Source organism: Lissotriton helveticus, chromosome 2_1 (genome assembly GCF_964261635.1).
Source record: "Lissotriton helveticus chromosome 2_1, aLisHel1.1, whole genome shotgun sequence".
Lineage (NCBI taxonomy): Eukaryota > Metazoa > Chordata > Amphibia > Caudata > Salamandridae > Lissotriton > Lissotriton helveticus.
In genome coordinates, this window is record NC_136059.1 from 605,982,566 (window position 1) to 606,006,284 (window position 23,719).

General features: G+C 45.6%; 1 protein-coding gene across 2 annotated transcripts in view; it reads left to right on the forward strand.

Annotated features, from left to right (window-relative positions):
• The window catches only part of MSH3 (mutS homolog 3), a 1,953,894-nt gene that overhangs the window by 686,390 nt on the left and 1,243,785 nt on the right, over positions 1–23,719 (forward strand). For both annotated transcript variants that reach the window (XM_078675310.1, XM_078675311.1), the window contains exon 10: positions 1,326–1,440. In XM_078675310.1, the coding sequence (XP_078531436.1) occupies positions 1,326–1,440 (115 nt within the window). The remainder of the gene's footprint in view (positions 1–1,325; positions 1,441–23,719) is intronic.

Sequence of the window (23,719 nt, forward strand, 5' to 3'; positions counted from 1 at the left end):
AAAGAACAACCAGGAGACAATATGACTGATTTATTCATGTGGAAGGAAGCCTATACTCAAGCTTTTGAGAGCAGACTGCCACACATTAATGTGTGTAAAGCATTTGAAGTGGTAGCATGCAGCAATTGAAGAGGACCCTAGAAGTGTTACAAAGCTTGGGGAAGCTAGATGGACCACTTTTAGATGCACAGCAGTGTGGCGAGACATTGAGGAACGAGGCGGTTTGTTGTTTTGATACTAGTCAAAATGTATCTTGGATGAGTGTCCTATTATATGAGAAATTATTATATTTTATTAAGGCAATTCAATGGCAATATGTGCTGAAGAAATCAACTATCACTTTTGTTTTTTCTTGTTTTGCTTATTTGCTGTAGTCTCAGTATGAAACGATAACAAAGTAACGTGTATGCAAGACTGGTAAGCAGCATAGCATCCTCAGATATTGAAAGTGCTTTGCACAACTCTCCAGTGAGCTGATACTCATATGCCTACAATTAATCCCCTCCAAAGGCTCAACTTGATGCATTTTTCTCATGACTTGTTTGAGTAGACAGTCAACAATGTGTATGTTGACTTTATTTAGATGGAACTTCCAGTTTTATGTGAATGTCGGGTAAGGGGTTCTGCCTTATACATCTCTTGTAAGGCTTTGAAGTACATAAATTCTCCTTAATTGTACGCAGATCTTGCATGCAGTCAAGGTTGTGCTATGTGTTTGGCCACAAACAAGCGGGAAGTCGGCCTCCAAAAAATTCATTATGTGCACAGCCTTTGCTACCATGTGTTACTGTGTCATCCAATTAGTAGCGTATCAATCACCTGCATTTGTCAAGGAAATAGTTTATCACTGTACAGATTCAAGTACAGATTGAGTCTGAATTGATTTGGATCCTCCTTGGGTGCAATAACTAATGGAGACACAATTACTCTAGCTTTTAGTTATATTAATAAGTGACTAGGTATACTCCAAAGACCAGTTTTCTATAGAGATCATCTTGCAGAGCAATCTGTGTTCTCTCATGGACTGTTAATCGTTCACAGGTTTAGGTTACACCAAAAGAGTGGATTGGGAAAGTCACCAAAACACTTTATTAGCCGAATGCCACATCTTGATTGAACGTTAGTGCTTAGAGACATGCCTAATCCTGCACCTTTAGTGAGTGTAGATCAGCTAGCCTCTTCCATTTCTGCATGCAACAGCTTCTTACAAAAATTTTTGTGGCTTATGATCAACATTTTGTACCATAATCATTGACTGTGAATGCTACTGTTTCTTTAAAGGCACTTGCATTTAAAAACATGTTACAATCTGCTTTGTGTTTTAGGTTCTCAGAAACTTTCTGAAATTTTGAACATGGAAAAACCTGTAATTTGTTCATTGGCAGCAGTGATTAAATATCTAAAAGAATTTAATTTGGAAAAGATTTTATACAACCCCAGGTACGTCAACTTATAGTAGCTCATTTACCAAAATGTGATATACATTGACTGTTGTCTGAGGCTGTGGCAGCCTACATTTATTTACAGACTTCTAAATCTGTTATACACTGTCAAGTGGTTAGCCAGTATATTTTAGTTTTTTTTTTTTAAATGGGCATTTTTAAAATAAATTTTAAAGCTTTTTGTTAATGGATATATTTTATGCATTTCTGAGCTCAATTGCAATGGGCCATTTAACAGTTGTACGCTACTTTTCTTTATTTGTATACCTCTTAATAGGTTGTTTGGCTCACTGGGCACTTTTTTTTTATGCGTTGTTTGAGTTTTCACATTACATAAAATCAAATACCATAGTAGATGGTGTATATCCCTCCTTGCTAGTCAAGATAGCATTAGATTCATAATTGCGTACAACCATTGAGCTAAATCTAGATTCACATGCATAATTTTGTTCACTGTTAGAATCTTACAGGTACTGGGGATGCTCACGACAAATTTGGAAAGGCAGTGATATTGCAGGAAAGGAAACCAGAAAGCAAAATCAACAATTACGATGAACTAGCCCTGTGAGAGTTTAGAAGATGCCAGCAAGTGAGTCAGAGTTAGTTTAATTGGGTATGTAGTGTATGGGGAGGTAGATATGTCTTGATGCGTGCAGGACGTGGACAGATCTCCAATAGTCTGGGTCAATAAATTGTAAGAGTAGCGGGCGTTAATGATACACTGGTGTTAGACAGGTATATATAATGCTTTGTCTGATTGTTAATTTAATCTGATACCTCAAGCGTAACCGATCACTTGACCCTACCCGCATTGCGTACTGCAAACAATGGTTTGCTCAATGTTCACCCACAAAATTCTAAAGACTTTTATACAAATTACATATTTTTAATACATCAAAAATTGCCTGCGAAACATATAAAGAAAAACTTTCGACAAATAATTTGTATACATAAATCAATGTTAAGCCGATTTATACAATTTCTTTTCAATCATGAAACAATAAATACAAGAATCCAATTAGATATTCATGAAGCTCATATTGTCGTTAATCCCAATGCATTTCGGGATGCAAGCTCCCTTCTTCAGGAGAACTGTGAAATATAAAAAATATAGGTGTACCAACCCAGGTGTACACCTCGTTCAACTTATAATCTATGGTGTCTCGTTTATACTTCCATAGTTTTCGATCTTGGGTATCTTTGCCATATTTTTCCAGTTTGTCATTGAGATCCTTCAACTTTTTATTAGCAAACTGTTGTTCGCTTATACTAGGAGCAAAAATTTAAAGGAGCTGGTAACTGCAACACCCCAAAACAACAGAGTGCAGCTAGTAAATCCAGGTATGAAAAGATGCCAGAACTGTACCCATTGTAATAACATAATTGTGGGATCCACGATACTACATCCCCAAACAGGCAAAATCGTGAAGTTGAGAGATCCGGCAGATTGCAACTCAGGATATGTAATTTACAGTATTAAATGCCCATGCGGTAAATGATACATAGGCAAAACTGAGAGGAAAGTAAAAGCACATATTACTGAGCACAAAAGTCGTATTAGAAGTAGGGTGACTACTTCTAGTCTTGCAAGTGACTGGGCAGAATTAAACCACACTATTCCTCAATTAAGATTCATAGTTTTAGAAAAGATCAAGCTCTTATTAGATCGCGACAATGCCAAATGGCTTTCGCAACGAGAAATCTGGTGGATAAAATTTTTTGATACAATAATGCCGAGGGTTTAAATGATAAAATTGACATGATGTGTTTCCTGTAGAGTATGTTCAGATACATATGCATGGAATGTAGAGGTACATGCATGTACAAATACAATGTCATTTCAAAATTCTCTATGCTAAGCTGGTTGTAAAAGGTTCATATAATATCTAACTTTGCATGACACGGTTTTGTTTGTAATCTACCTTTTGCACAACCTTTTCCTGTTTTTGTTTGAGTATTCTGTACTTATGGTATACTCATGGTCACGCGTTCGATTAACATTTTTACATTTCAAAATGACTGCTGTTTTCGTTTCTCAAATCGGAGTACAGTCCTACTTTTATACCCATGCGTTTCACGTTTTTGTACACCGGCGTATTCCGCACTCATAGCATACTCGGGTCCACGTATTTGACTCACTTTTTGCCACTTCAAAATAGTTGCTGTTTGCCGCTCTCGGATCGGAGCACAGTTCTATTTTGATGCTTATGTGTTGTACGTATTTGTACGCGGTCGTATAATGGACGAGCAGGGCTTCAGCGTTCGAGCGGTGTGGTTCATTTGGACGTTTGCGGCATTCTAAAAGTAACCTTGTCGGTTCTTGAATATTATGGAAAGCGAGTAACTCAATCTACTGGCAACTTGGTTAAATTCTGACTTAGCCGCATTAACATGTGGCTTATTGATTTGCAGGACGGTTTTTGAGTGGTCAACCCTCAGTGAGTTGGTGCCATGGCGTACACTTGACATAGCGTTTATTTAGAGCAAGATTATTATTTTGAACGGCCTGCTTGTTTTGATCAAGGTAAGCATTCAGACATGGGGCAGGCCCCCACTAGGTCTTGCTGAAATTACCATTAGAGAGCCCATTGCTTATTGTTTTTTTCATTTCGCAGCAGGTGGTTGTATTCAGACAGGACTTAACATCCTACCCACATGGTGATGTGGTGTCCACTTGATGTAGTGTTTCTCTTGACCCTGACCTCTATTTTGAACGGCACACTGGTTTTGATTAAGGTGAACATTCAGATATGAGGTACGCCATTACCAGGTCTCGTTGAAACAAGTATTTCATTAGATAGTTTTTTTCATCTTTCAGCATGTGGGTGTATGCACACAGAACTCCTCGGTTTAACACTAAGGTACATTTTCCAGATGTGAGACATGTCATTATTAGGTCTCGTTGTTGCTAACACACAACTATAGTGTTTCTTGTTTATGGTTTTACCAGATTGCATTAGGAGGCTATTTTTATACTGACTAATATTCGAGACCTGCGTTCACAAGCATGGACTAGTCAATGTCTTTCGCCTGGTAACTGATTGGTAATAAATTTCAAAAGCGAGAGTTTGCGGCATCCCTATGGTTTACCAACCGCATATCACAGGGATTTCAGCTGGTACAATCGACTTAAGGTAATCATCGCTACGCTCCTCTTGAGAGTTTCTTTGATACACACGGCGGTTTGGGTTCTTGAACAGTTCTTTTGTTCTTTGGTTGCAGTTTTTATTTTCACAACAAACCGGACGGATACAGTATGGTATGGTTGTTTTGGCAGGCAGTGTCGGTAAGTGGCATTATTTTAGAACAAGGTTTTACACTCATGCACAGGGTGTTCTTTCATTTTTTGGTGAAGGTTTTTGATATACCACCAGGAAGCATTGTTTAAGGTCTCTGATTACATTCTTATGTGACATTATTGTACGTGATTTCTTCCACTGTTGTTGTGCTCAATATAAGCAATGTTGACACAGTGTTTATATATTTTTTATTTTTCACAGTTCCCCTCAAGAAGGGATCTTGCATCCCGAAATGCATTGGGATTAACAACAATATGAGCTTCATGAATATCTACTTGGATTCCTGTATTTATTCTTTAATGATTGAAAATAAATTGTATAAATCAGCTGGACATTGATTTATATATTCAAATTATTTGTGGAAAGTTTTTATTTATATGTTTTGCAGGCACTTTTTGATGTATTAAAAATCTGTAATTGTATAAAAGTCTTTAGAATTTCTAGGTATACATTGAGCAAAGCATTGCTTGCAGTACGCAGTGCGGGTAGGGTCAAGTGATTGGTTACACTTGAGGTATCAGATTGTCTTCTAGTTGTGGAGGTTAGCTACCTCCTTCCCTCCCAGCACGCCCAGATTAAGCACAGGTTTAAACCAGACACGGGATTGATGTCTATAAACAAGGTATTCGCAGTACAAACCAATACTTAAGAGGTGTCTGATTGTTAAGCAATGCGTCTAATTAATTGTCCATCTCATCCCACATGTGGCGGATCACCCAGTATTTGTGTAAAAGCCTCCCCCCAGCTTTCAGGTCATTATCCCCTGTGCGCCTCTCTTTTCAGAGCTGCGCTTTGGCACAAGGCTTATTTGTGAAGCTCCGCTAACTAACCCCATACAGTGGGACCTCCAGTTTTTCAACCGTCGAATTGCAAGGATTAATGATAAATCTGCAAACCTGTTTGTGACTGTCCCTGTCTTAGGTTGGGGGAACCAAACCAAGAGGCAGGTTGCAGGAGATGCAGGCAACAGTCGCTCTGTAGCCATTGCCAAAGCTTGCAGCACTGATTTCCAGAATGGGTCTAGGATGGGGCCCTCCCAGACCATGTGGAGGAATGCAGCATCAGGCTCTCAGCATCTTGGACAGTATGAGTTCGCAACTGAGGACATTCGTTTAACCATTTGGCGTGATATATGCCTAATGGATAAAGTAATATTGGATTAGCTTAAACTGCTCATTGCTGGAAACCCTAGTGTAGTGTAGTTCCTATATTTCCAATAGGCTCTGCGCATTGGAATAATATATCCTATAGATTTGACGTAGGACTTATGTCTAGGTCTCTATCGAATATACTAGACTTAATTGTGAGTGCCAGCTAGCTCAGAGGTCACTAGAAACGTTCTCGAATTCACAAGGAGGGATTAGTTTGTGACAACCGCATAAACATGACAACTTTGTTTCCCAAGAATAAGTAATATATCTCTAGAGTCACGGAAACAATAGATAAGTATTTTACTCAGTCAATCGTGCATGCTTCAATTCAACAGAGGTGCAGAGAAATAGAGAGAAGGGCGTTTTCAATAAAAGGGTTTATTGAACAGTCTTCTTTCTCATGCAAGTAAAGTGAACTGCTGCAATTGTAATGCAGGCTGTAAAGTATAATGTGTACAGCGAGAATAAAATCCTAAAACAATACTGTAAAAGCATTGTATGCCATATAAAAGTACATACATAAATAACAATGACTAAAAGTACTCAACTGGTGCTTCTAAAATACGCCTACCCCAATGTACCTAACCTAAGTCTAGTACGCGGGAGGGAGTAAGTATTGTGTAACGTAGATTTGGTTTTCTTTGTCAAGAATCTATCCAAGATTTCTCTTAGGGTCTAATCAGCTCCATACCTTAGTTTAGAATGAAGGAGGTCTGGTATCTCTGTCTCGGGACTCTATTTCCCAACACCCCGCGAGGGGAACTTGTAAACACTGGAGCTGGATTCTCAGCAAGAGAAAGGTCAGCTTCTCGATCAGTGCGTCAGCTGGAGGGTCGGCTTCCTTCGGCACTTGCAGTAGCGAGCTGCTTCGGGCAAGTAGATAGTCGAACTGCTCCGAACCACCGTGTGTTGTTAGAGCAAGTGAAGGCATATTTATCCCTTGAAGGTGCCTAGTTTGACGTAAAGTCAGGCATAATAACGTCAGTAAAGAACCCCAAGGGAATAGTAGTTCTTTGTAAACTCCATGAGTTCTTGGACAAATCAATATTCAAGCAAGGGGAGGTCCCTGACTGCTTAAGCCGATTTTCCAAGAAATCGTTGTGATGTTTTGGTATGGGTGGAAGTTGCCATGCCTGTATTTGGACTGCATGGGCTATGTCTAAATATGGGTATGATTTATGTGCCTATATTAGGGCAATGTGAATTTTACCTATATAAGGGCATGAATCAGGGAAAATTCGCTCGGATCCTAAAACGCCATACATGGGAGTACCCAGATCCAACTCCACCTCTCGCGTGAGTCCACAAGTTTGTTTTATTTGTCCGAGCACTGCCTTGTATAAAAGTGAGACTGCGTGTTGCTGCTCATCAGTCTCACATATGCACTGCAGGCCCAGGTGTACCTTAGGTTCAGTCAGACGTGCATGGCACCAACGTTGAATTGCCACCTCCAGTGAACAGTATAACAAAGAGATGTAGCGGAGGGATCCTATAGCGCCAAATTCTGCCACAGTATTTTTGATATACAATTCACCAACCCTAGTGAAGTCATGCGTTGACCATTCTCTCAGCTCTTTTCAGTCGCCCCTGTGGAAGATGGCATGGAGCGTAAGCAATGGGAGTTCCTTGGCGTAGGTCGTTTGGGATTTGGAATGCTGTAGAACTCATGTCTACGCATATCAAAGGGACGCAAGCAGTATTACCTCCTTCTGCAGCCGAGGTGGGAAATTAGGCCTCAGTAATAAATGTGTCAATGTGTCCCCAAGGGGACGGAGGGATCTCCTCTATGACTGCTTCCCCAACTGTTTTCCCTCGAGCACACCACCTATTGCAACTGCGCCGCCAAGTAGCACAATTCAATGTCCGGTACCGCCTACCCTCCCCCCCCCCCCGGAAACCAGAAGTCGAAGCTTAGCTAGCGCAACTCTTGTCCTGCTAATGCCCCATATGAATTGCAAGGTTAAAGCTTCAATGTCTCAGACAACTCTCTAGGGACCCTCACAGGAAGGGCATTAAAGAAGTATAATAGTCTAGGAAGCTAAATCTTTTTTGTCAGTGCGACACTGCCCATAAACGTAAGGGTAAACATTACCCAGCACTTGATAGATGGGGCGCAGTGTCGCCACAGCTGCCAATATAGTACCCTCAAGAAGTGGGTCTGTCAAGTGATAAATGCAGACCTGAGATATTTGAGATTATGTGAGTGTCCAGTGGAGGTTGTCCCCAGGTGCTTCTGAGGTGGCCCCCCTTAGCTGGTATTAGTGAGAATGCACAGGATTTTACCCAAAGAATTTGCAGGCCAGAGAGTGCGCCAATTTGTGCTTAAGCATCAATGACTCCACTGATATCTGCGGAGATGTCTGTGAGTATAACAACTTATTATCCATGTATAAAGAAAGAAAGTACAACTTTCCATGAATGCAGAGACCTCAATAGTGCACACCTTGACAGATCCCATTGCCAAGTGGTTTCAAGACTTAGACCAATAGGTTAGGCGACAAAGGACATCCCTGTCGTGTACCCTGGGTCACATTGTAGCTATCAGAAACAGTGACTGTTTTGACTCTGGCCGCTGGTTTAGTGTAAAGTAGTTTCGTTCAGCCGATGAACATATCACCCAGCCCCATTCCTGTCATTGCTGCAAAAAGAAAGTCTCACGATAGGGAGTTAGTAGCCTTCTCAATGTCAATGGCCAAGGCCATAGCCAACGGGGGTATCTCCGTGGAGCAGTCTAGTACTTGTGTGATTCGCTGGATCTTCTGGAAGCTAGTACGCCCAGGTATAAACCCAGCCTGATCTGGGTGCATGAGGCTATGGACGCAGGGCAGGAACCTGACCACTAGGATTCAGCTAACAATCTTGTAGACCCCATTCAATAGAACGAGGGGTTGGTACGAACCGACTCTCTCTGCATCCCGCCCCGGTTAAGGCAAAGCTGTAATGGCCGCCTCCTGCATTCTATCAGGTCGCTCCCCAGTCTCTCTAGCTGCATTAAACAAGGCGGTGAGTCGGTCTGAGTAGTTCACGTAAAACTCAACTGTGATCCCATCCACATCTGTTGATTTGCCACTCACCAATGCCTTGATTGCTCCCCTGACCTCTTGCTCCAAGACCCAATTGTTCCCCCTCCTGTACCCTGGTGTCGTCCGGTTTGACCTTGACAATATAGCAGCGCTTCCTCACCATGTGGCAAACTGCCAGCCACTCATCCAGACACGCAGACCCACTCCCTGTCCCCACGTGGCCAGACTCATGGAGCCACCACACTGGTGGAAAGCAGAGTTTCCCAAGTAAGTTGGGGGGGAGGACTCCCCACACACTCCAGGTCGTGCAGGGGCCCCAAGTAGTGAGGAGGACACAGGATTCTACAGGATTACGACAGGCCTGGCCCCAGAGAGCCAGGCTGCATGTCCGTCAAGCCTCTGTCTTGGCACCACCCACGTTTTACTGTCCACCTTAATAATACAGTAAACTTTATTTTATCTAAAACATAATTTTTACTTTGATAGCATGATGAGAACATTTCTGACACAGAGTTAATTTTTATGTGGTTACTTTTAGGAAATCTGGTCAGCTCGGCCCCTTAAATGGAGCAATCTTTTCTTTAATCAAGTATTGAAATACCCTTAAATGACTCTGATCCAGGATATATATCCCTGCTATTTTCTTCTCTGCATAAATAGTTGTCTAGCTGGAATTGTGGTTACTCCCTCTCAGGCCTGCCTTTATTAATGAAATAGAGGCAGCTACAGCTCAAACTCTGAGTTTTGCTTTAGGTCTCAGTGATGCCTCGAGATGCACCTGAGCTGAGGAGACTCTCGGTGGTGACTGGGGCATGAGTGTGATGTTCTTTCTCAGGTCATTGTAGTCTAACATGGCTTCTGTACTAGTGATTGGCCTGTGCTTTCTTGGTGGGCAATCTTGGGACCCTGTTTGGAACAAGACCAGTAATGAGGACAGGTAACGATGGGACCAATAATAACTAAAGATAGTATTGAAAGTTTGCTCTGTGAATACATAGTTGGGACCTTGAGATGGGCAAAATTGGGCTTTTACTGACAGTTTGTTGCTTGGATCTTTGAATACATGCCTTTCCATTTTTGCATTGTGATTGAGTTACTTCATGACAAATGTGACTCGCGTCATAAGAGTGATTATTAAACATGGAAATTGTGATATCAGCATGAACAGTTAATAAAACACTTTATACAAGTGCATACAATTTACTGAAGTTCTTGACACTTCATGGTGTGCCTAGTGGGGACGCTGATCTTATCATAGACAGCGCATTCTTTCATATAGTTTCATTTATGCCCCGTATCAGAGTGCTATACCCACCGGCACCCCACCCCAGATCAAATTGAATACTTTTTTGTGTGAAAGTTTATGTACCAGAGAGTGCCACAATCCACAGACTCACGTTACCCCTACTAGTATACCACCTTGATTTTAGAGCTGAGGATTGTGACAGTAGATCACGCAGAAACAACCTTAGGTTCTTGGGGTTACCTGAACAACCAGAGAGTGCTCTTTCTGGAATGCTGGATCCTGGACAGTCTTTTGGACTGTTTTGTGATAGAAAGAGCCCAGGGAGCCATGGGTATGTCACCACTGCCGCCCAGAGCCATCATAGGCAAAATTCTTTACTGCAGAGACAGAGACATTATGCTTCAACATGCCCCACAGATAGGGGATATTAAATAAGATGGTGGCACAATAGGAATATCCCCAGACTGTACACATAAATTCAGGGCCATGAATATTAAATATAGGTTATTGTTCCCTGCAAAGCTTGGAGTAATTCATTATGGGCGATCCCACTTGTTTATGTCTCCCGATGTAGTGTAGTTCCTATATTACCCATACAGGACCTGCACGTTGGGATAACATAAACCATAGGATTGGTGGCAGACTAACTATGAGCACCCCCACCGTATATGTTAGCCTGTTCACATTCGCTAACTGATAGTGCCCCATAGAATCTCCTCTTATCGGGGAGCGAATAGTTTCTGGCAACCTCAGAACATGACAACCCTGATCCCCCAGGATCGTGGAAACAATGTACTACCTTTCGCTCAGTCACTCGTGCTCACTTTGTTTCTCTCAGAGAGCTACACAGAAGAAACAGTTGGGTGTGTTACAATAAGTATTTATTGCACAGTTGTGCTGCAACAACCGTTAGACAGTAGCATAGATATATGATTAGCAGTACAGTGAATATAAAAGGATAGTACAGTTCTACCATTTTGCAATAGTCATGAACACATACATGGATATACAATGCATGATTAAAGGAATCACACATACTCCTATGATGCCTATCTAGATGTACCTAAGTGTACCTAGCCTGTGAGTAGGTGTAAAGCCAAATGTCCCTCTAGGTTTATTCTAACCCCATTACCGTAGGAGTGAGAGAATGTAGGACCCCATCCTGGTCTCGAGTTGGACACCCCGCAGGGGTTGTTTAGACCACTGTCAGCTGGAGCGTTTGCATGCAGAAGCCTCAGCGTCTCTGGTCCGTGTGTCAACCTGGAAGTCTCGGTTCCCTCTGACTAACACTAGCAAGAGGTGCTGTATTCATACAGAAAGTATTTAAGGTTCCTTTGGCCCTTGTTTATTGTATTAGCCATTGTTGGATATTAGGATGAAGTATGGGATGAACCGTGTACGTAGATATGGGAGGGAAGGTGGTGTAGCCCCAGCCTGGTTTTCCAAAAACCCTTATGAATATTCATTCATACTGTATTAGTCTAAAGATGAAGTCATAAAACGTCATTGTTCAGGGAAACCATCCTTCTGCGCCAAGGACTAGAACTAGGTAACGGTTCAATCCTAAAAAGCTTGTTACTGTGTAGTATAGGGGAGGTGATGTAGTTGAAAGGGTATGATGTTACCCGGGCCTATATTAGGGTACCTATATTGAGCATAACACAGAGGAGGTATGGAACTGGTTGGACTTGGCTGGGGGCGTCTGTGGAATCCCTGACAGGTCGGAGGTCTGGGACCCGGTCGGAACAGTGGAAGGCCCATTCACACTAATAGAAGTACACAATGGATCGATCCTCACGTAGTGATCCAAGATGATGGCATGTTGAATCTTGAGACTCAGGTTGGTGCCACCGTAGCAGTCCTCAGAACAGCTGTGGACCTTTAAACCACATATGGAATTGAAAACAAACTGACAGAACTGTCTGCAACATTGTCTGGTATGTGAGAATTTGGAATGGATGTTGCAGGAAACTTAAATGTAGACTAAGATTAACATGGGGTACAGTATTGTAACATAATGTTTGATGCATCAAAATTGTCACACTTGAAATATTTGAATAGGGAACAAGTAATTCTTGGTTAGAAGAGTACATCCCATTAGTGTTGACATTGTTCCAAAAGTGCTGGGCCGGCAGGGGGTGGGGGAGGGGGCTGATTACAATCCAATAATTCACGAGTGCTGGCAAAGGCTTACCCTGTGTCATCAATCTGACCCTGTTGGACCTTGCTGGGGAGCAAACAGTGCCAGAGTCTACAACTGAGGTCTTCAAACTTTGGGACGGGCCTTCCTGGGGCGCATAATTGATCCCAAGTGGGGCGCCATGCACTGGCTAAGAGAAGTATCATGCTAATAAAAGTTCTTAATTTTTTGTGAAAAAAGAGCGTCAGTCAGCAAATGGGTGATCACTGACCTCTTTTGTCATTGATATCCTGACTGGGAATAGGTGTCAAAGGATGAGGGCATCAAACTTAGTAAAGAATCACACTGTGGATACTTTTAACCTTTAGAAAGACCAAAAGATTAAGTTGGCAATCATGTATTTGATTGCAGTCTTTAAAAGGAAATTTGAACATGACTGCAGTGTTTCAATTTGTTAAGGCATATTTTAACATTGGCAATTTTATAGCATACAATAATGTGAAAAAATATGTTAATTCTGGGGACTCAAGATTTTTTTATTTTTTTTTACATTTTTACATGGGGGCGGTGGGGGGTGCCATAAAAAATTTGATGACCGGCCACGGTCAAGACCCAGTGCATTGATGGAAGAGTTCACCACAGCTATGGGACTGACTGACGTGTGGCGTACGCTGCAGCCGGATAGAGCTCAATACACCTACTTTTATAACACACATAAGAGCTCATCCTGCATTGACTACTTCCTAACACATTCGGCTTCTATTGGCCACTTCCATAATTCCCACGCCCTACCGAGGGGTATTGCGGATCACTCCCCAGAGAGGGTTGAACTCACAAATTTCAACCATCAACCACGGGCCGTGATAATCCTCGGCTGCTAAAAATCCCCAGTATTAAAGAGGAACTATTTACACAAACCATCAACTATTTCAAAGAGAACGTGGGGTCAGTAGGCCTGGCGCAAACCATATGGGAAGCCTTTAAGGTAGTTTTGAAGGGACAGGCCCTGTCCCTCAAGGTGGTATACACCAAAAGAAGACAGCAACAGCTAGTCCAATTAGAAAGCGAACTTCAGCAGCTGGAGGCCGAAAGTATTCATGCTCCTTCATTGTGAGCTATACACCGCCTCACGTTTAAACAGGAGGAATATAAAATGATGGCGAGGGAACCAAATGGTGGCCAAACTCCTCCGCACTCAACATAGGATAGATGAACTGAGGGATAGGGCAGGCAAAATCCTGGCTTGGTTAGAGAAGAGGGATCAGGGTGAGAGATGGGTGCGCAGATTTACTCTTATTTATTTATTTATTTATAACATTTATAGAGCGCACTGTTACCAAACGGTGTCCTGGCGCTAGAATGAAAGCTCCCCTCGCCTAGGCCTGAAGCTTAAAGTACGAAAAGCCATGTTTTCAGACTTTTGCGGAAGGTCATTAAATCTGTAATCTGTCTAAGAGCCAAGGGGAGAGCATTCCACCAAGCCCTAGCTGCCCCCAAGATGAAGCTCCTGCCTCCCCAGCACGCTCTCCTTATCCGAGGGGTCACGATCAGCCCCAGATTAGCTGACCTAAGATGTCTACCCAGCAAGTACCATTGAAAATGCTGTTTTAGAAACGACGGGCCAAGACCACGAAGGGCCTTGAAAACTATGCACAGGGTTTTAAAAGAGATCCGTTTCCGCACTGGAAGCCAATGCAGCTTCACCAATTCCTGGGACACGGATGCAAACTTTGGTAGGCCTGTGAGGAGACGAGCTGCTGCGTTTTGCAAGACCTGTAATTTGTTAAGAAGCCCCTGTTGGGCATTGAGAAATAGGCTGTTGCAGTAATCAAGGCGAGATAAAACCAGGGCGGTCACCACTGTTTTCATGCACCCATCAGGTAAAAAAGGGAGGATCTTCCGGATTATTTTCAATGTAAATTGGATGGATGACGTCATTGCATTAACTTGGGGCCTAAAGGTAAGCTTATTGTTGTGACTGGAATGGGGGGTAGACCCATCCCTTCAGGACACCAGTTCGGACTCCAAAAGTTATCACTGGAGCCGAAAAGTAAAACTTCGGTTTTAGCCGAGTTTAGCTTTAAGCAGTTCCTGGCCATCCAGTTGCTAACAGCTGTCATGCACTCCTGGAATTTACTGGCTACACCTTCCTCTCTACCTCGAAGCAGAGATACCACAATCTGCGTATCATCCGCGTAAGATGTAAGCTCAAACCCATATGATCGAATAACTGGGGCCAATGAGGAAACATAAATATTGAAAAGGGTGAGACTTAGGGAGGATCCCTGGGGGACCCCACAGGGTAGCACGAATGGTTTAGACTCGAACTCCCCCAGTGCCACAACCTGGATCCTGTTGGTGAGGAAAGCTTTCAAGATGTTAAGAGCTTTCACTTGTATCCCGCAGGCCTCCAAACGGTCCACCAAAAGCGTGTGGTGGACTGTGTCGAAGGCCGCTGACAAATCCAACAGGATCAGGGCTGCTCTTTCCCCAACGTCCATCACCTTTCTGATCTCCTCCGATGATTTGATTAGGGCAGATTCGGTACTGTGACCTGCTCTAAAACCATGTTGCGAAGGATCGAGGGCTTGTGTGGCCCCTAAAAATGCGCTAAGCTGACTATTCATGGCTCTTTCTATTAATTTGGCCGGTAGCGGTAGTCTGGCGATGGGACGGTAGTTATTAGGATCGGTAATGTCCAGATTTGGCTTTTTTAACAAAGAAAGGATCGAGGCCCATTTCCAGCTAGAAGGAAATTCACCAGCCACAAACATATTGTTAAACAAAGTAGCTAAGGTGGTGGCTATAGGAGCCGGAACGCAGATCACTCTCCCAATGGATATAGCGGAAGCCTTCGCAGACCATCTGGAACAAATATACTCCCCTGCCACTACATATATGGCGGAGGACTCGCACCAATTTCTCTCAGATAGCGACCTACCGATACTCTGACTCTGATATAGACGTCCTTGAAGAGGACTTGACAGACGATAAGATCCAAAAAGCCATAAGTCACATCCAGTACGGGAGGGCGATGGGGCCCAAGGGACTCCCATAGGTGCCTTCAGGTAGTCCCTCACTTGCTGGGTATGTACGATGAGAGTTATGAAAAAGGGATCATGCCGGAAGATCAGCGGCTAGCATCTATAGTTCTGATTTGTAAACCGGGGAAGGATGTTGACAATTGCGGCTCCTACCGGGCAATTTCTTTAATTAACGTAGAGATCAAAATCCTCGCAAAACTACTCGCCTCATGCCTGGTCACGGTTATTTCTTCACTGGTCCATCCAGACCAATCTGGCTTTATGCCAGGGAGGAATACGGCGCTTAACATACAGCGTCTTCACAACGTTCTCGCGTGCCGAGTGTTTATAGAGGAAGACGCAGTGGTGTTATTTCTTGATGCCTCCATGGCGTTTGATTCCATTGAGTGGCAATACCTATTTGAAGTCCTGAGGCGCATGGGCTTTGGCCCAAAGTTCCTTGGCAGGGTGAGACTGCTCTATACGGGTGTACAGGGCCAAGTGCGAGTGAACAACTATACATTTCGAATATTCTCATTAAAAAGGGGCACTAGACAGGGTTGTCCCTAATCCGACCTAATTTTCTCCCTAATGTTGGAACCGCAGGCTTCCAGGTTCGGGCACGCGATGTTATGGTGAGAGGGTTGAAGTAGGCGGAGGGGCATGATGACCGAATATCGCTATATGCCGACGACATACTGCTATATCTCGCCTCCCCGTATAGATCTATACACGGGGTATTACATATATTTACAAACTTTGGGAAGTACTCGGGATATGCTATCAATTGGAGCAAGTCGGTGCTGTTTGTTCTTCGGGGCTCGGTTCCTCGGCTCCCCCGGGGCTGCTGTGTAGAGGTGATCACGGAGGGTTTTCGATATCTGGGAATTTTTTATAACCCCAGACTCCCAACTTTTTTATGATCATAATCTTGCCGCTCCTTTGGCCCGGCTGCGCACGGATTTTAAGCATTGAAGGTCCCTGCCCCTTTCTCTGGTGGGCCCGGCGGCTCTTTTTCAGATGCTGGCCCTTCCACGTTTTCTGTACATCCTTCAGAACTGTCCATACCGGGACTCAGATGCATATTTTTCAGGAGTTAGAGAGTGAAATCCGGACGTTACTATGGGACGGTGGGTCTCCTCGAATAGCGATGAGCAAGCTAACAAAGGGGTGGTACGACGGAAGCATCGCCCTCCCGGACATTAGGCTCTATTATTCGGCGTCACAATTAATGGTGGTAAATCACTGGATATATCGCTCCCCTATGGATCCAGCTTATTTATGGACACATTTCAAACTGGGTGAGCAGGGTATTTATTTATTTATTTAGGAAGTTTTCTATAGCGCTGTCAAGACCCGGAGGTAGCAGAGCGCTTTACAGTAATAGAATGACAAAAATCTGTATAAACATATACATAACATAAACATGAACATGAACATAACATATGTAAGGTATAAGCATTCAATGAGTGACATTGTAAGCGGAACATGGGTGAGTTGCCGAGCTTCTTTGGTTATGGGATTCACTGTAGTCACACAGTTCAGGGGTTGCTTGCTGACCCCGGTTATCCACAGCCAAGGGAGCGGATCAGGAACAAGGATTTGAGTTGCCTTTTGAATTCCACAAAAGAAGGAATAGTTCTGATGTGCGGGGGGATGGAGTTCCAGATTTTGGGGGCGTTTCCAGTGAAGGAGCAGTCCGCTGTTATTTTCTTTCTGGTTTTGGGAAGGATGAGCAGGAAGGAGTTAGAGCTTCTCAGATTCCTGGCTTGGCCTGCTTTTTTGAGTTTATTTGCCAGGTATTCGGGTTTGCCGGTATGGAGGGCTTTGTGGGTTAGGCAGGCCGTTCTGAAGTTTCTACGCATTTCTACTGGGAGCCATTTGAGTTCCTTGAGTGCTGGGGAGATGTGATCCGATTTTTTGATGCCGGTAATCATTCTAGCTGCAGCATGTAGTGTTGTTTTGATCGGTGCCAAGTTCGATTTCGGGATGCCTGTTAGGATTGCGTTCCCATAGTCTAGCCTTGACAGTACCAGAGATTGAGTGGCCAGTTTGAGATCCTTGTTAGGAATGTAGGGTTTGATCTTGTTCAACAGTCTGAGGTTAAAGAAAGCACCCTTGGCTGCATTCTTGATGTGTTTTACCATGTTTAGTTTGGGGTCTATGATGATGCCAAGAGATTCAACAGAGTGGGCTAGAGTAAGATTTGGGGGTGCTGTAATCAAAAGCTCGCAAAGGGCAATATTTCGGCCCCATAGCCCTTACCATTGCAATTTGGCAACAGGCGAACTCCCGTCTCCGGTGATCAAATGTCCTTACCAAAGCCGCTCCACTGTGGTATACCCAAAAACTCAGACTTCTCTTCCAGGGGATCCTCATCAATAGTCATAAGCATTAGAATATTCCCGCCCCTGCTCGGGACCCCGGAAACGCTAAATTATATGTGCCCCACATATATATAACCATATATATATATATAAGCATATATATATATATATATACAAATAAGCAATTGCAGCCTAATAAATATCGGAGCTGAATATGCAGTAAAGAATTTCCAACATACATGAAAGGAAAGCATTAGAAACATGAGAAACAACAGTAAAGCTTGTTTAGAAACTGTTTTAATGCTCAGAAAACAGTAGAAATTATCATAAACCACTGAAAGCATAGAAAGCTCTCAGGCTGCATTGCAAATACCCAGTCTAAAAAGACTGAACAGCTAACCTGTAGCTGCATAGCAGTAAACTGACACTGTGCCTTTAAGGCACTCCTGACTCCCAGCTTCCCATCATGCCTCAGGGGAGACAGTTAGGTCAGTTGTTCTTTCCGGCTTCTTCTAGAAGGATCCTGGCAACACAGCTCCACTCTTTTTCTGATTTCTGTCAAAAAATTCATTCTTTTTTACACCTTTTATTACTAACTTCGACGTCTTTCGACTCTAGAAGTCAGTAGCTGTCCTTTTTTGGCAGGTTAGGGTTTTTTCTAGCTTTGAAAATGCCTTCTCTTTTTAACTCTTGTCCCTCTTGTGGGAAAAAGAAGGCCAAGTCAGACTCACATGAGGTCTGTATTCTCTGCCTTCCTGAGGATCATGATCCCAAGACCTGTCCTCTTTGTCAGACCCTTACCAGCAGGACTTTGAAGGAAAGGGCGAGGATTTGCCTTTATGGTCTGGCAAGTCAATCTAGAAGTAGGTCACCTGTGAAGAAGGGATCTCGTCCTCGCGTCCCTCTGCGTCAGCGTCTGGCTCGGCGCTGAGAAAAGACCTTCAAGAGGGATATTCGTCGAAGAAAAGACCGTCGACGGCGGGCTCGCCGTCGAAAAAAGACTCATCGACGTCGAAGATTCGGGATACTCCGCCGCCGTCGTCAACTGGTCGACGATCGGCGTCGATGGACAAGTCTCCTCTGCGGTCGTCAACCCGGCGACGATCAGCGTCGAGGACAAGAGACCATCCGCCATCGTGAACACGGCGACGATCGGCGTCGAGAACAAGGGACCCTCCGCCGTCGTCAACCCGGCGACGATCGGCGTTGAGAACCCGAGACCCTCCGCTATTGTCAACCCGGCGACGATCGGCATCGAGGGGTATCACCCCTCCGCCGCCGTCAACCTGGCGATGATCGGCATCGAGGAACAAGATTCCTCCGCCATCGTCATCTCGACGACGTTCGGCGTCGAGGGGTAAAGACCTTCCGTCGGCGTCGGCGGGACGCTCGACGTTGAGGGCAGGCTTTCTACGATCATCGCAGTCCCATCAGCGATTGACGTAGAGTGCACGGACCCCTCCGCCGTCGCCTTCACAGCGGCGACTGACGTCGAGACGTGGGTCTCCATCGTCATCTCGACGGCGCTCAGCATCGAGGGATAGAAGAACCCCTCTGCAGCCTGCTAGAACGTCCAGGAGGCGTTCAACGTCGACGGACAGGCGCCGTTCGTCGTCAAGGGAGCGTTCACCAGCTCACCGCAGGTCGCCGTCCAGGCGACGTTTGACGTCGAGCAGACGGCGGGAACATCGACGGCACGGGTCGCCGTCGAGACACGGCTCGGCGAGGTCGAGGGAGGCTTTAATGGTGCTGGTAACGGAGTCAGCTTCGCGCCACTCATCTTCCAAAAGCAGATCTGCCTCCCCGAAAGTGCCTGCACGCGCCCGAAAGTCTCCCTCAAGATCCAAGGAGGTCCAGACGGCGGGTAGGATGTCCCCGAGATGGCAATTACCGTTGAGTCACTGGCGGGACTCTGGCGCTACCAAACGCATGCAGGAGTATGCCAGCTCAGTGCATGGTTCACCTCTTCAGAGGCTGGTTGAGGAGGCAGACAGGGAAAGTCCTCCCAGACGCACATCTCCTGAGAGAAGGGTCGCGAGATCACGTTCTCCGAGGCGAGAGGAACGCGTCGGAAGGTCGCAGGAGCGAAGGCGCAAGGAGCATAAGCGAAGGAGAAGGACTCCATCTACCTCCTCTTCTTCATCCACCCGCTCCTCAAGGAGGAATTACTCTCCCACGCTATAGGACAGCCCAATTTCCAGGGTCTCTCCCATAGATTATGTAAACACCTATCATGATGTCCTGCAGAGAGGTGCCAAGAAACTCAATATCGAGATGTCAGTCCCGCAAGTCACGACTACGGTGGTTTTCGAGACTCTCCACCAGAAAACGGCATCTCGACCTCTGCTACCGTTAGTCCCGGGGATCTTGGAACCCGTCATGGACACTTTTCTGACGCCAGCGACGATAAAAGCAGTGCCAGCTCGTCCCCTCAAGAAGTACAAACTGGCTTCATCGGATCCAGTCTTTGTCAGATCGGATCCACCTGCAGACTCCGTGATTGTGGCGGCTGCCAAAAAGACTCATGCGGTGTCAGCCTCCTCTTCTGTGCCACCTGACAAAGAGAGCAGATCACAAGACTCGTGGGGTCGTAGAGCCTGTACATCTGCGGCCTCCTCTCTTAAGGTTTCCAGTGCCGCTGCGCTGCTTGGCCGTTATGATAGAGCTCTCTGGGACTCTTTGGAGCGTTTTAAAACCAAGCTTCCCAAAGAAGATCAAAAGGATTTTGATGAAATTGTCACGGAGGGTTCCCTGGTGGCTAATCAGATGATTAGTACGGCAGCGGATGGTGCGGTACTCTCTGCCCATTCCTAGGCTCATGGAGTATGCGCCAGGAGGTCGGCCTTGTTAAGACTCACAGGCCTGAAACCTGATGGATCCTCAACCTTCCCTTTTCTGGTTCTTCTCTCTTCGGAGCTCACGCAGAAGAAGAGATGACGCGGATGAAAACAGAGTTGGACACTGTTAAAGCGGTTGGTTTAGAGAAGAAGAAAGAATTCAAACCCCACTACAAGTCTAATCAACGCAAGGGACCTCAACAGAGGGTTCAAATCCCTCAGTGGCCCCAAGGCAAGACCCAGAACAAACCTCAGTTTCGAGGAGGGAAGTCTAACCGAGGTAGAGGAGGTCACCAGCAGTCCTCTGCCACGACGAGAGATGGCAAGTCATGAACAGTGTCTTCCTCTGCCGCAGTTACCCACTCCAGTGGGAGGAAGTGTATCTCAACATCTAGCAGAGTGGGTCAGCATCACAAAAGATCGTTGGGTGCTGAATATACTGAGGAATGGATACGCACTTCGTTTCCGTGCGTGCCGACACGACATTCCAACAAAAAAGTTGCGGCCTCATCAGCTGCCCCTGCTTCGAAAAGAGGTGAGAGCTCTTCTTCAGAAGAATGCGATAGAAGAGGTTCCTCCTTCACAAAGAGGAAGAGGAGTTTACTCCAGGTACTTTCTTGTCCTCAAAAAAGATCAGGAGGGCAAGTTTCGACCTATTCTGGATCTTCGACTTCTAAACAAGTTTATAATCAAGGAGTAGTTTCGCATGTTGGCCCTTCACCAAATATGTCAACATCTTCAAGTCGGAGATTGGATGTGTTCGGTGGACCTCCAAGATGTGTACTTCCACATCGGCATTGCAAGGCACCACCGCAAGTACCTGAGGTTTGTGGTCGGCCACAAACACTACCAGTTCAAGGTTCTGCCCTTCGGCCTCAAGTCAGCGCGGATGGTCTTCACCAAGTGTATGGCGGTGGTGGCAGCTTTCGTACACAAAAGAGGTCTCTTTGTCTATCCATATCAGGACGACTGGCTGCTGAAAGGTTCATCTCCACAGCAGGTGACTCACGACCTTCAGACATGCCTGCGGCACCTGCACGAGCTTGGCCTCCATGTCAACAAGGACAAGTCAGTGCAGACTCCCACTCAGAGCATCCACTATCTTGGCTCCGTTCTGGACACAAGCGTGGGAAGAGTGTATCCTTCGGAGGAGAGACTGTCCTCGATGCGGCAGAAATGCAAGCTTCTGCTCCAAGTACAGTGCCCGACGGTCCGGCAGGTGGCATCTCTGCTAGGATCCATGGCGTCGTGCATTTTCCTCATCCCCCACGCCAGACTGAGGATGCGTCCCTTGCAGCAGTCTCTAGAGGATCAGTGGGATCAGGCTACAGGTCGATGGGAGGATCGAATATCTCTCTCCCAGGCGGCGAGATCCTCCATTTCCTGGTGGATTCAACAGCGCAATCTGATGGTGGGAGTTCCTTTTCATCAGCCCCTCTGGGTACAGTCCATAGTGACGGACACGTCTCTCCAAGGCTGGGGGGCGCACCTGGGGCGCCTCCAGATACAGGGGCGGTGGTCCACCAAGGAGCAGACTTACCACATCAACATGCTGGAGCTTCGAGCGGTCCATCTAGCTCTGAAAGCTTTTCTGCCTGCCATAGAATCGGATTCGGTGCTGGTCCAGACCGACAATACGACGACCATGTTCTACCTGAACAAACAGGGCGTAACCCGGTCGCGTCCCCTCTCTCTGGAGTCGAAGGCGATCTGGCACTGGCTGCTCGCCAGGAACCTCACAGTGGTGGCAGTGCATCTGCCAGGCAAGCTAAACATCAAAGCAGACGCACTCAGCAGGCACTTCGAAGACCAACCAGACTGGGTGCTGCACGACGAGGTGGTGGCAGACCTCTTCCATCGGTGGGGTCGTCCCGAAATAGACCTTTTCGCAGATGACGTAAACGCAAAATGCCACACCTTCGTGTCCAGATTCCATCGTCCGGGGACACGAGGGAATGCACTTTTGATGGACTAGTCAGGGACCTTTGCTTACGCTTTTCCTCCTCTCTCCCTGGTCCCGAAGGTGGTGTCCAAGCTCCTCAGATCAGACATGACCATGATCCTGGTAGCTCCGGATTGGCCGCGGCAGTGGTGGTACCCGGACCTTCTTCATCTGTCGGTACTTCCACACAGGAGGTTGCCCTGCAGGCCGGACCTTCTGTCCAAGATGGGGGGGGATTCTTCATCCCAACCTTCCCTCCCTGAACTTAACAGCATGGCTCCTGAGGTCCTCCAATACGGACATTTGAATCTGCCTCCTGATTGTATGCATATATTGAGAGAAGCCAAAAGGCCCTCCACAAGAACATCTTACGCGTTTAAGTGGAAGAGGTTTTTTCTTTGGTGTAGGGAACGTCACCTGGATCCGACCAAGGGCCAGGAGGATGTTATTCTCCCTTACCTCCTACACTTAGCAAGATCTGGTCTTAAGTATGCTTCCATCAGAGTGCATTTGTCTGCCATTACGGCCTATAGGAAGTCTCCTACACAACCTTCTTTTTTCCAGATGCAAGTGGTTAAGGACTTCTTACAGGGGTTAAAGAAAGTTTAACCCCCTGTTCGAAGCCCTTCTCCTACTTGGGAGCTTAATTTGGTAATGTCCAAACTGATGGGTCCCCCTTTTGAACCAATACATCGGGCTTCCCTTCAACATTTATCCTGGAAGGCCGCATTTCTGGTTGCCATTACATCTGCTCGCAGAGTCGGCGAGATCCAGGCACTGTGCACCAATGAACCTTACACTGTGTTCCATCACAACAGAGTAGTGCTAAGGGCCCATCCTTCTTTTCTCCCTAAGCTGGTGTCTGATTTTCACATCAATCAATCCATTTCCCTACCGTCTTTCTTTCCTAATCCTGCATCCCCAGCTGAGCAGGCTCTTCACTCTCTAGACCTCAAGAGAGTACTTAAGTTTTACCTTAGCAGTACTAAAGGTATAAGAAAGACAGACCAGTTATTTGTCAACTACGGCGCCATGAGAACAGGGTTTCCTGCAGCGAAAAGATCCATTTCTAGATGGATTGTATCCTGTATCACCTTGGCTTACCAGCTGGCGAAAAGGCCCTTTACCTCCCAAAGCGCATTCCACCAGGGGGAAAGCGACCACAGTGGCTTTCTTGCATGATGTCCCTATGTCTGAAATTTGCAAGGCTGCGTCCTGGAAATCAGTTCATACCTTCACGAGGCACTACTGCCTAGAATCTGATTCCAGGGCTGATGCTCAAGTAGGCC